The sequence below is a fragment of the Alligator mississippiensis genome, chromosome 6 (assembly GCF_030867095.1).
Source record: "Alligator mississippiensis isolate rAllMis1 chromosome 6, rAllMis1, whole genome shotgun sequence".
NCBI classification, from domain to species: Eukaryota; Metazoa; Chordata; order Crocodylia; family Alligatoridae; genus Alligator; species Alligator mississippiensis.
Window position 1 is genome coordinate 99,331,222 of NC_081829.1, and position 13,845 is coordinate 99,345,066.

Below are 13,845 nucleotides of genomic sequence, written 5' to 3' on the forward strand. Positions count from 1 at the left end.
AGAGCAGCCTTCGCTTTTGTTAGCTTTGCAAGGTCAACACATTTCCCAGTGGAGGTGATGGGAGGAACCTTACTGCAAAGAGAAACACTGATTTTCACTTGGGATCCTAACAGGCACAGGTGGTCCAAGATGGTCTTAGGTCTCTGTTTTTCATTTTACAGAAAAAATTGACCCTGTTCACTGAACTGCCACAGAAACTTTCATTTGCTCATGAGATATTCTGGTTTTCCTGCCCATCATCCCCTTCCTTGCCTGGGATATTCCTTGCGTTATGCTTGCCCCACGTAAGCATTTCAGGCTCAAAGAGTACAAACGAGTATCTTTTTTTTTTTTTGTAATAAGCATGGACGATCACTGGCTTAACACATCACCTGGAGTCTGGCAAGGATTACCTGCTAGCTGCAAAACTGTTATTGAGGGCAATTTCTCACTTAAAATACTACAGGCCTCTAACGTGATTCATAATTAGCAGCTTAGTCAATGCAGCTTTGCCTTTGAAACACTTTCCCCTACTCTTGGAGATGCAGTTGAAAGAAATGCCTGTTCTAGGACAGCTGGCATGAGAGCTCTGCTTCCTTTGTTTTGTCTGAGGCTTTAACAAAGAGAATGAAGCCAGCTCCACGGAGACTTCTGGGAGTCAGAGGCAGTGCACAGTGTCTTGGGGTCCCAGGAGAAAGTCTTTATCTCCCCTCTCAGGGGTGTCTTTGAGGACTGTCCATACCTGTTTACAGGGGGAAGGTTCAGGCTGAGATCTATCAGTCTAATTCTGGACTGTTCGTAATACCGGTGAAAATCAAGTACTCTGTGGGGACTGGAGCAGCTGAAGGAATGCAACCTCGAGCCCAGGAGCAGGCATTAAAGCTCTTCATCGTACGACACTTGGATCTCTCATAACACTGCAGTGCCCTTCTCCAGAAATACGACCAAAGAGTTTACATCAAACATTTCCTGTATCCCAGCAAGAAAATAATTTGTAGAGCTGCCACTGGATTGCTAATAGTTTGCAAAGCATTATCATATCATATATAGTGCATAAAGCCACCTCTTTCCTGGTCCAACACTGATTCTGTTTTGGCAAGAAGCAAATTAAGCAGAATTGATTTCATCAGGCAAACAAGTCTTCTTCCCGGCATGAATTAGCCCATCTGCTCTGACTCGTTGGATTACTTACCAAGACGCCATCCAAACTTTGCTAGTAACTGAACAAAATCAGCCCTTTTCCTTATTCTGCACTGTTCAGAGCGGAGAGGTCCCCTCAATAACAATTAACCTGGCTGTTTTAGGAAAACCTAATGAGTAAGGCTGTAGGCAGAAAGAGGAAGGAAATTAAATTTTAAGATCTTGTTCTCTTCCATCCTTGGCAAGTGGATTCTCTCACACAGTAATTTGCCATCGAAGGCCCCATGCGTGAGAACGGAGTTGTGCTGAATTCCCATCTCCTGCAAAAACACACGCTTAAATAAGCTTAATCAACGAGCCACTGCTAATCAAAACAAATGACAGCACTGCTGCCTATCAGGAGGCATTTCTGCAAGGCTGCTTGGAGCTGTCGGCATTCAAGGTCAGGGGCACGAGATGCCTGCTAGAGGCGCTGTACTTACACAGGCACAGTCCGGAGAAGCTCCAAGATCCCTTGTCCGTTCCACTGCTGGGCTGCGTGCAGCTCCTCCGTGCAAACCCCGACAATCTGAAACCAGAACAAATGGACCGAACACTGCAACGGGCGCCAATGCACCAAGTGCCAGGTGAGCCGGAGGTAGCTGAGACCCTCGTGTATTTAACCACCCCTCCAACAGCGAGAGCGGACAGAGGAGCATGGACTCCGCTGTACAAAGCTTGTCATGTCATTTGGTTTAGTAACAGCATTTAGGCGAAAGGACCCGCTGCCATGAAGGAATGCTCTGGCCTTCAGAAGCCTGCGGGAGATTCAGCTTGCTGGCTGGTGAAATCTTGGCTGGCACTGCGCGCGCCACGCGGCGTGTTCCTCGCGGCTAGGAGGCATTTCCCTCCACCAGGGAAGTGGAATACATTTGCCTCCCAACACAGGAATGGATGTGCTGGGTTACACCAGAGACTGGCCTGACAGCAGTCAGTCAGCCACCGTACAAGAGGAAGAGATACCCTTTAACGGACCACTAGAATATAACCCCTGCACTAGGGAAGCTGCCGACCCCTGCTAGAGCCCGACTTTGCTCCCTGAAGTAGGCGGCTTTGCGCCCCGCTGGACAGAAAGCAATCTGAGCAGCATTTAGCAGTGCGTGCTCACTTCCTCTGCAAGTGTCCCATCTTTCTGGGATGCCATGGATCTTGGCCAAAGTATCTTGAGCCAGCAAATCCCACAGGCTCACTGTGCTCTGGGCTTTCTTTTATCAAGGGTATATTCAGTGCTTTACAAGAAAAAGGGAAAGCTCAGAAGTGCGTTAGGTCATTGTTTCTTAACCCGTGGCTCACGACCCAGAAGCGGGTCGCAAGAATATACAAAAGGGTTTCAAACAAACTTTAAAAATGGATTCTTCCTTAAAGGAGAAAAATGTGGGGAACTGTGGGTTTCCCCTTGCAGGCTGGCAGAGCTCCAGCCTGCAAGGGGCTGCTCGGGGCCCCTCAAGTCCCACACACCCACCCCTTGCCCCATACATTGAGGGGCTGGGGCCTGGGGGTGCGAGGGCAGTGGGTCAGGAGTGAAAGGCACTAGATCAGGACTGGCCATCAATGTTTACAAAAGGGTCCCGGCACAAAAAAGTCGAGAAACACTGCATTCGATGAAAATATAGATAGGAAGCACAGCCTGTTCTGCCTTAGCCCTAAGTAAGTAGCAATGCTGATAGCAATCCAAGTCAACAACGAGCACCGCTGGCATGGACAGTACTTTGTGTGCCCCGGCAGAGCAAGCTTTTCCTTGACTGGCCTGTACAGCAGAGCCCCACGCACATTCCCCCTCCAAATACAGCCTGAACTGGCCCCATGTCCTCCCTCCCACGGCTTCCCCAGGCCTCTCCCTGCTACGAGAGCCAAGCTGCTGTACACCAGTTTATTCCCTACCCGTGCCTCCCTCTGCTTTTGTGACGGTTTATTGCCGTGGATCAAAATGAAACCCTGACAACAACCCGTCATGCAAACAAAGGGAAAACAGGAAAAATATGTTTTCTCGGGAATGAGATGAGAGGACGGGGGCTGTGGAATTAAGGGGCGCTGAGGTACGGCAGCCAGGGCAGAGCAGCGAGCCAGCCAGGGGGGTCAGCTTGGAGCCTCTCCTGGTCCCATCCAGGACCCCTCGTTACTAAAAAGACCTGGGACAGATGGGAGGGAGCAAGTCGGAGCCCAGAAGCCTGCACTTCCCCCCACAGCAGAAGCACCTCCCTGCAGCGTGGGAAAGTCGGAGTATCTGATGGATCTGAGCGGCGGTTGGCTTTTCCTGGCACGGCTCAGGGAGGATATCCTGATGCTGGGCAATAGCTATGCATCTAATTTGAAAAAAAGTCAAAACGATCTGTGTTTAAGATGCAAAGGGGCCCAAAGACATGAGAACTGGGACTAGGTCTCAAGGGAGAGGCTTTTAACAGCTCCTTCTGCAAAGGACATAAATGCTTTCCCTAACAGTAGGCTGTTAGATGGAAAACTCAAGTGACCCCTCGGAAGTCCCTGTGCCAAGTCTGCAGACTAAAATCCAACCGCCAAAGCCCTGAACAGAGGGAGACCGGCTCCTGTTCCCAGCTCGACTCCCAAGACAAGTTTCACTAGGGAGCCACCTACCGATGCCTCCGTGGCAGGTCAGATACAATTTCAAGCCCAAGTGCACTTTAAGGAAGTGTATTTCTCAGAAGATTTCTTTTCCCCTGCTGGTTTACCAAAATGCATTTGACAATATACCTATATTGCAGTTTATTCAACTCCCGGCTGCATTTTTGAGAGTCAAACTCCCTTTCTGTTAAACACAAAAAAGCCACACCTGGGAACTGGTGGGGGTGATGACACTCTTAAAGTTAAAAAAAAGAGCAGTGAAGCTCCTGTTCAGTCCCCACCTAAGCTTTCTAGGGTAATGAGTCCATGACAAAACCCTTGGATTAGCAAAGCAGAAGGGAGAGAGGTGGACCAGAATCACTGGAACAGTATTACACAGAAAAATCTGCAAGACTTTGTATTGTTCATCAGGGAAGAACGCATGCATGCATGCATGCGATGCCAGCCTCAGCTCCCAAGGGATGGCAGCTCGACCAGCCATTCCTTTGCCTTACCTGGAGGAAGGTAACAACCCCAAAAGGCGTCTGCACTGGTTGCATCTGTGGATCTTCGGTCAGCAGCATATGCTGGATTCGAGACTCGCTGTTGTCCAAAGGGCTGTGCCATGACACGTGGTCGCCACTACAGAAGGTATTTTCTGCAGGGAAGAAAACCAGAAAGGCATCACTAACTAAAACCACCCATGGCAGGTCTCTGATGGCTCTGCAGGCATCAACTGTGGAGCAGAAAAGGAATAATCCTCCTGACATGGGGGCATTTGAATTCAAGCACACCTGACATGGAAGGTTTCCGCCACTGGCTGGTGTGGCAAGACCAGCATGCTCGACTGACACTACCAGCTCCGTGCGAAGGTGCACAGACAGAATTCCCATGTCCGTTTATCACCATCGTTATCGTGGTGACAGTGGACATGGCAATGCGCACCTGGTGCAAATGGTCAGCTGGCTACATTGCGTGGTTGCTGAATGGCAACCAGCAGCCATGCTTTTGGACTCAGATTCAGCATCACATATTCGTGGCCGACGGCAGAGTGCATCTAAGCCACCTGGAAGAAGAATTCCTCCAGGACTGCACCATCAAACCCTTGCTATACTTAAGATATATCGATGACATCTTCATCATCTGGACTGAAAACCTGCAATCTCCGAGTGATTTCCATCAGAAATTCAACAATCATCACCTCTATCAGACTATCTTTTGAATACTCCAGCACCAACATTTTCTTTTTAGACACAATGCTCGCTATCCAGAATGGTAAAATACAGACCACCACATACAAGAAACCCACAGCCCAACATACATAGAACCAGCAATCACCCTAAACACACCAAGAAAGCTGTAATATGAAGCCAAACCCTCCGATATCACAGGATTTGCACTGAGGACAACACCTGGGATCGTCACCTCACAGATCTCAAAGGGGCTTTCACTCAACAAGGACGCTCCTCCAGAGAGGGAGATCGTACTTTTGAAAGAGCCACCTGGATACCATGTGATGAATCGCAGAAAGAAAACCCCCATGAACCGCACACCACTGGTTAGGACATATCATCCCTCCCTGGAGCCTGCATGGCCAACCCTCAAACAATTGCAACCCATACTAGGAGAAGACCCAGTTCTTGAAGAGATCTTCCCAGACCCACCCATCCTAGCTGTTAGCAAGCACCGAACTTTGCCAACCTCATCACTAGAAGCAAACTACTTATGGCTCAAAGTACACCAAACAGATCCAGACCCCGCCATGACAAATGTAAAACCCGCCAACGTCTCCACCACCCCCACTATTACTACACCCCACAACAGGGCCATCAGCATCCCAGATCTTACACCTGCACCTCCAGAAATGTGATACATCTCAGCCAGTGCACTAAGTGCCCGGATGGAAAATATGTAGGAGAGCCCAAACAACACCTGCGCACCAGGGTGAATTCACACCGGAAATCTATTAAAGACAAACATAGCCAACTACCCGTGGGGGCACATTTCTCACAAGAAAACCACTCTCTCGCCAATCTCTCGGTTCTGATCCTCAAAGAGAATTTACAAAACACCTTTCATAGACGAGCCTACGAACTTCATTTCATCCATCTGCTGGATACAAAAAATAATGGACTAAATATAGATTTATGACACATTACAACCTGCCTGACATCTCACTTCCCAGGAACCTCTCCCCTCTCCGCCTCAATTTACATTTTCACTGACTGGCTCTCTCGCATGCATACTGGCCTCTGGCTTCTTTTATATTCCATCCAGGAGGAGCACAGATCAACTGCAGATGCTTCCTCAAAGGGTATTTGTACCCAAAAGCTTGCAAAGAAGCATTTTTCCAACTACTTTAGTTGGTCGAATAAGAGAGACACGGTTCTTTGGGTAAATCCGATATGTTTAAGCTACTCTAGCACCTACACTCAAAAGTTCACGGCCAGGAAGTTTACTAGAAATGACAAAAGTCATTTTCTTCCACGATTAAGTGTTCAGAGGTGCTGGTGCTACGTTATTAGTAGCAGACGTGTGCACTTCTGTACCCCAAACTGGTGGGGAAGCCTCTAGAAGTTCAACCTATGGGGCATAAACTACATCAAGGTTAGGAGGCAGAAATTCCTCTATTTCTCTCCCCGCCATGAGAGTGGGATACGTTTTTTTTTCCTCCTCTGCAAAGACAAGAGTAGGATGGGAAGAAATAAATCACAGGTACCGTATCCAGCCAGTGTTGGAGCTATTCCAGGGAAGTAACATGATGGGACTTGGTTATCCGCAGGTGACATTTTCTCATGAAGCTTGTTGAGCGGAAATATCCTGAAATGGGCCAGAACAACCCAGCTTGGGCATCTTCACCTCAAAGTAAGTGCGGCCTACTGGGCATGGCTCTGGAGCAGTTCTGAGACTTCTGCAAGCCTGAGTATCGAATCCCACAGCGCTTCTGATGCTATCCACGAATTCACATTCGAGAAGCCAAATTCCTCCCTTTCGTGCAAGTGCTCTGGCACAAAGGGTGGAGAATCTGCTTTCCTCACTACAGCGTAATCCAGACACTTATCCAGCAGGTGTGTGAGGAAGCATTTTTCACTACAAATATTCAAGCGGTGCATGCCGATGGCTACTTTGGGCTTTGAACACTTCTTACAGCCTCAAAGCATGATTCCCATCAGAGCAAGGGCATGGTCTGCTCCGAGCAACGCCTTTATGTACCCCAACCGGTATCAACTTCCCCACCTCACCTCCAACTGTACAACCACCCCTCCCAGGCACTTCCTAATTAAACAGGGTTGGAAAAAAACCCATGGATGCATTTTCCAAATTAAAATAATAATAAAAAATGGGTTATTTTATTTTGTTATTTAAATGCTCGCTTTAAAAATAAGCCTATTTAAAATGAAATCTTAACTGAAAACAAACCATGTCATTTTAGTATAATAAGTTGGATAGAGTGTATACTTCTCCATATAAAGAATCAAGGGGATAACATCTATTTTGGAGCTTGATCAATGTGGTGCAAGAGGCCAAGCACTGCATTAAGGGTTTGATTCTGGAAGGAACCCAGGAGCTGTGATACTGGATTTAGGAGGCTGCCAAAATCTTCACTGGCTTTGGGACCTGGCCTCTGACTCCAGAAGAACAAACAGGTTTTGTACTGTATTGGGAATAAACTCTAGTTTCATCGTTGCTGTAGCTATCTGACACAAAACACCAATAAACTTGAAACCTAGGGAAGAGCAATCAGATCTCAAAATCCACTGCTTCCAATGGAAAAAGCTTACCACTCTCTAACACACTGAAATGTAAAGCTAATGACAAACTGGAAGCACTGAGCGGTACAATTGCTGTAAGAAATGCATAAGGTGAGAGCATATCTTCATGTAGCAAAAAGAGGCACCAAATCTAGTGTGAAAGCATCATTTAGGGCCACTTCGACGGCTTTATCAACCAACTTTTCTTTAGAAAAGAAGCAAAATGGAAATGGAAGAGCTGATTAAAACTGACCATCTCACTTGCTGATGAAGCTCATCTAGATTTAAATCAATCTGCCCTGCTTTTAAATGAGTATTGGTGTGCTGAACCTCACCACCCCGACTTGTTTGAGCATTTGTTTGCTGATTTCTGTGGCACTAGTTGCTCGATTTGGACCCCTCCGGCTGAGAAACAGCTGCTTGCCAGTCACTTTGAGCTGGACCAGTGGTTTTCAAGCTGTGATCTGCAGACCGGTTTGCAAAAGACGACTACGATCAATCAAAACGATGTGAATACCCACACTTACAATTCAAATGGGTCTCTGCCTCCATTCAATTTTTTTTTTTTTTTTTTTTTTAGGAATCTGCAAATTAAAAAAAGTTTGAAAACCACTGACTTAGAAAACCCAAGTGAATCGTTCTGGGCTAGCTTCACGTTGCAAGTCTTAGTCGTGCCACCAGAGGTCCCCACTGGTGCTTCTTTGGAAGTTGAGACCTTCTTCTTCACAGCTGTATTTCTTGGAGAGATCATTTGATTTAAAAAAAAAAAAAAAAAATCAAAATAAGCTTAAAATACCATGAGCAACTGGCCCCGGGCTTAGGGTGTGGAGCTGGAGTGTTGTGATAAGCAAGGGAAATGTTTTCATTAGTCCAAACTAGAAAAGGAAAAGAAAAACACAAGCCACCACCTATCAGATAAGAGCAGCTTAAAAATCAGCTAAATGCCTTCTACAGCAAATTACACGCTACTAGCTGTGCAACTCAAGGGAATGAATGAAGTCCGCGGGTTCGCATCCGGCTCCTGCACCCTTCGCAGTTATTGGGAGACCGCACAAAAAGACTCGAAAATAGACGTTTGAGGGGTCGTCCTCCCCCGCCCCCGGGTCAAAATGTAAGGGTTTTTAAAAATCTGCAGCTGAAGTGCAACGGTGTCCACGCTCTCCTGAAGGATCCTCGCGAGGCTTGGGGGGGTTGGCCAGGCTGCTCACCTAATTTTCTTAATGGTGAAAGCTTCCCGGTCACAGTTTTCAGGAAGGAAACAAAGCCACAAAGAGCTCATTCTTGGGCCCTGTCTTTCTGCCGCGACGTTTTGCACGTCAAACGCTCGCACGATTCTATGCTGATCGATCGCCGCGCTGTGCGGCTGGTCCGGCTCCTTCTGGGAAATCCTCAGCCGCTTGGAGCTGGTTTTCAAATGCAAATGTCTCTGCTGGAAACCCACCTGTTTGTCTATTGGAAGGCTGAACACTTCTCAAATCTCTCCCACTCTCTCACATGCACATACAAATACCACAAAATTCACACTGACTGCTCAATTAAACCACAAAAAAACCCATGTGCAAACAACACGAAACCCAATTAAAACCTACAAGCGCCAGGAAATTCAGAGTTCAAGGCCTGACGTTCAGCCCTTAGCTAACTGCATTGTAGTCGACGTGGAATGAGAGCTCAGGCCTCGCTCTGAGACCCCGGCAATACCTAGGAAAGTTTAAGTTACAGGAGTCTCCGTAGTGGGAACCATTAAGTTATGGGAACAAAGGAGGACTAGATCATTTCCATCTACCCCCTCGTGGTGAAATAACTGCTCTGGCTATGCCTCTTCTTCCCAGGCCTCAGCTAGCAACTTCTGAAAAAGTACAGGAACAATGAAAGTCTTTGCCCTCGTGCAAAGTTAAGGGAGACCATTATTTATTTATTTTTAACTGAAAAGGCCTGAAGTTTGCTTAGAAAGAAGGAAAAAATTATGTTATATTTACAAACAAGTTTGGATACAATTAATGCTGCATCAGAAGAGACAATTGCCAGCTACAACTTTAAGTGCAGACAAATAAGGTGAAGGAAAAAAAAAATCTCTATTGCCAGTCCCTTCTGTAAAGCTTTTCATGCTATCGATAATGCACTGCCTAAAGTCTTTCATCTCCAGATGTTTGCAGAGAAGCAGCAATACACCAGCAGTACTCGCACGCACCCAATGATAAATAAGACCAGGATACAAAATGCAAGGGACATTTATAACAGGGAACCCAGGCCTTAGCTAGAGATACAGGGGTTTCGTACCAAAAGTGAGGGGAAGCCAAGGATTAGCACCGCCTTTACTGCCACGGCAAATGCCATCAGTCGCAGCCTGACAGCGATGTGAGTCCGAAAAGGATCATGGGGGGGTTGGCGTTGCCTTTCTGACTTTCCATGTTAACTCTGTTCCTAGAGTAAAGCCAGCAACTGCCCCACTGGGCTTAAAGGAACTAATCCTACCTAGTGGGTGAAGGGGTTGATCTGCACTTTCAGGAGGAATATCTGATGTCTCAAATAGTCCCGCCAGCTGGGAGGAAGCAAGGCAAAGCACTGCTATGGCTCAGCAGCGGATCCAGAAGATGGCTGGGAAAAGGGAGCAACCCTCCTACGCTACACACAACACTGGGCGAGCCTAAACGTGCATTTACTGCACAGTAAGTGGCTTTTATGTTAGTGTCTACACATGCAGGCGTTACAGTGGAGTAACACTGCGTGGACTGACTTGGGCGGGACTAAAGTTAGCCTCAAATCAGTCCATACAAACAAGGTTACTGCGCAGTAAGGTGTTTATATGTGCCTTATTGCGCAGTAACTTCTTGGGTGTAAATTTGCTACCTGCATAATGCAGGTAGCAAACTTACGCCCAAGTTGGTATAAGTTGCCACAGTTCCTGCGCAGTACAGGCGTGTAGATGCGCACCTGTACTGCACAGTAAGTTTTCAGTTACTGCGCAGTAACAGTGCACGTGTAGACGCGCCCACTGTGTTTTAAGCACGCCAAATGCACTCAGTCTGAGTTTCCAGAAGAAGCTTCCTATCTTTTGACCTTCAAGACTAGGTAAAGAGAAAAATGTAGAAGGGTCTCATTAGGGAAACATCATATCCTGCACAACGCAGCATGGAAACGGTCTGGGGATTAGAGGCTGTGGCCAAGACCCAAACTACCTGGATTTGAGTGGTGGTGGGGGGAGGGACTAGGAGGCACGCACATGTTTAAAACGAGAAGCCAAGACTGAATCTTAGTATTTTGAGGATCTCCGTGATTTCTGAGCCATCTACACCCAGCTCATGCTCTGCAGTTTACATAATCCTAGACAGGTAGAGCTGGAAAGGCCCTTAGGAGGTCACCATCTAAACCAGCCTAAACCACCCCAGGTTATTTGTACTGATTAGACCCAGTCAAAGCATGTCGGATGAAACATTTTTTCGATTAGAGATGACAAACATTAAAGCATTTCAGTGGAACCATATCATTTTGAAGTTATTTCACTAGGGATTACATTAAAAAGATGCTTGCCTTATTGTATTTAACAGTAAAAATATATTTTTTAATGGGATCATAAATGAATAAGTTGAAAGTGTTTTGACACGAAAACTTTCAGAATTGTTAATGGAAACATGAGAGTTCCACTTCTGTTCAGATTTGGGACAAAACCAAAACTTTTAAGTCTTAGAAGCAAAATCTGAGGAGGGGGGGGTTTGGTTTGGGTTTTTTTTAACCCAGCTGCGGTACCAATGTTTCATACAAAAGCAGTGTCTGCAAGACAATTCCACCACAGCTCTCCTTAAGCTTTCCATATTTTGAGGACTTTAAAATGTCAACATCAATTTTATTTTACAGCCTCCATTAAACAACGGAGGCCCCTTCATGCAACAGCGGTCATAATTCAGAAGCCTGCTCTCTCCCTATCGCCCCTACCCAGCCGCTCTGGACCTGGAGCCGGATAAATAATTCATAGTGAATAATTCCACACTCGTGTGTTGTCGCTTATCTGTGAACTATCCTTCGAGCTTGTAACTTCTCCCCTCCTTTCTGTGTTATTTCAAAATTAGCTACATAAGTAATACGAATGCCCACAGAAAGCATTCGAAGTGCTATTCTTGGCTCAAAGATGTTTTCCTAAGCGTTTATCGCTCAGATTCAGTGTTCGCCAGGCCATGGTTTCTCTTGATAAGACACTCAGATCGTTTCAAGTCTGCTGTCCGCACGTATTCTCCATCGCTGGTTTAAAAACCTGCCATTTCCACAAACGGCTAGGAAAATGTCTTTGTTCAAATATTCACACTGGGCAAGCCCAGAAGAAAAGCAGTGGGAGCCTACACAAAACTTTGCTATCCAGCCCAAAGCGAAAACTTCAGGATACCACCTTCAGACCCGATGGTAGTCTACAGAGAGAGGCAGCAAGTGGAGGACTAGAGCAGGATGAGCAGCTAAGATGACACATGGTGAACTGCTGCCATTAACTAATTAGACAGCCATCGAACATCGCAGCCTCCCACGCAGCTGTGCATCCTGGATTTCATTGTTCTCGTCCTCCTCCCGGCCTCCTTCCAGCAGGCCCTTTGCCTCCGTGCCACTGCGGGCAACAGCATCCTTCTTCTATGCCCCTTAGCATAGGTGCCCATAGGTGAGTGTCACCCAACGGTGGGAGAGGAACAGAGGAAATCCAAGCACGTACATTAAATATAATGTCCAAACAGAGCCATAAAGATGGAAACCAACCAATCGCACAATCTTTATGTTTCCTTTATCCTCTCCTCCCCATCCTCTGCCTGTTATACCACGCACAGTCGAAACGGAGAACCTGCCTTCTCTCAGGCAGGTCTTATCACTCTATAAATCACCATGCACGTGCCTGGCGCGTGATACATGGTGCTGTCCAATTAGACACACCTCCCCTTTATTAGACAAAATAGAAAACATTAAGGAGCAAGAACATGCCCACCTCATTTTCACAGATTCCTTCCTCCATGGAGCTATTTCACAGTATTTCATTTATTGGAAATATAGTGGAGGGAGGAGATTTCTGAAATCCAGGCTCTATTTGTTGCATCCAGTTTTTAGCCTGTTTCTGGTGTTGGTCCGTGTTGTTCTGAATTAACTTCCTTGGAAAAGACCTCTCCTTTATAACCCAATGGAAGTTGCCATCAAGTTGAACAAAACGTGGCACATGCTCTTTGGAAGTACTGAAAAACTTCGAGCGGGCATCCAAAACATATTTTTTGCTATATTTTGATCACTAAATATAATATCATTACATCATAATACCATCTCCCCACTGATATTTCTCGACTCTCGTGGCCTAGACATAATCCCTATTTGCAAAAACTACGCGCTGATGTATGTGACTGAGGTTACCGGCCCGTGGACGGGGGACTGCATCCCTCATAGGGGCCAGACCAAGGGGAAGTCTGGGATCTCGTGTCTCCAAAGGGGAAAAATCCTTCTGTTTCTACGAGATCTCAGTTTCACGTGTAGGGGACCAACTGTGTACCTTGAACTAATGTAACACTGGGAGAAATTTCATATTTAGGGGCTGGAAAGAGAGACAGATTGTGACTAGATTTTTTTTTAATATAAAACCTGAAAGGTGAGGAGGTTATGGATGGTTCCCTGATGTCTTAGGGACCAGAATGCAGAGGAGGAGGCCAGAAGTTGGGAAAAAATGCAGTTTATCACATAGTTGCAGGTATGATGGTACTGTCACACTGGTATCCCACTACAGACAGTGTGTCATTTGTACAATGAGTGTACAAGGTGCATAATGTAAAGCATGTACATACACGGTGTGTAATTTAAAGAGATTTTCTTTAGCCTGTTTTTAATAATCATAGAAAATGAGGGTTGGAAGGGAGCTCACATCTAGTCCAACCTCCTGCTCCAAGCAGGACCAGCCCCAGCTACATCAACCCACCCAAGGCTTTGTCTAGACAGGTCTTAAATACCTCCAAGGATGGAGAGTCCACCACCTCGCTGGGTAACCTGTTCCAGCGCTTCACCACCCTCCTCGTGAGAAAGTTTTTCCTAATATCCAACCTCAACTTGCCTTGCTGCACCTTGAGCCCATTGCAGGCAATCTATTTATTACATAGACTAGATCAGTTATCAATTTCCTGAACTCATTTTCCTTTTGAACAGCTAATAATATTTGGGGAAAAAAATAATAAGGGAAGAAGAAAAGCCAAATTCTGCAGTATATTGGCCACATTAAAAAAAAAAAATTACCTAAAATATTTCAAGCCTGCTCAGTAACACACGTTCCCTACCTGATATAAGAGTTGCTCGTTTACAATCATGTCTGAACAGCACCCCAGCAAACACTGTCATTCTTAACTGTTACTCAGGAGATGATAAAAAAAAATAA

General features: G+C 46.2%; 1 protein-coding gene across 3 annotated transcripts in view; it reads right to left on the reverse strand.

Annotated features, from left to right (window-relative positions):
- SUFU (SUFU negative regulator of hedgehog signaling) overlaps positions 1-13,845 on the reverse strand; it is a 125,172-nt gene that overhangs the window by 46,667 nt on the left and 64,660 nt on the right. For all 3 annotated transcript variants that reach the window (XM_059730209.1, XM_006278720.4, XM_019486022.2), the window contains exons 4-5: positions 4,233-4,375; positions 1,602-1,687 (exon numbers count right to left, since the gene is read on the reverse strand). In XM_059730209.1, coding sequence (XP_059586192.1) covers positions 1,602-1,687; positions 4,233-4,375 — 229 coding nt within the window. The remainder of the gene's footprint in view (positions 1-1,601; positions 1,688-4,232; positions 4,376-13,845) is intronic.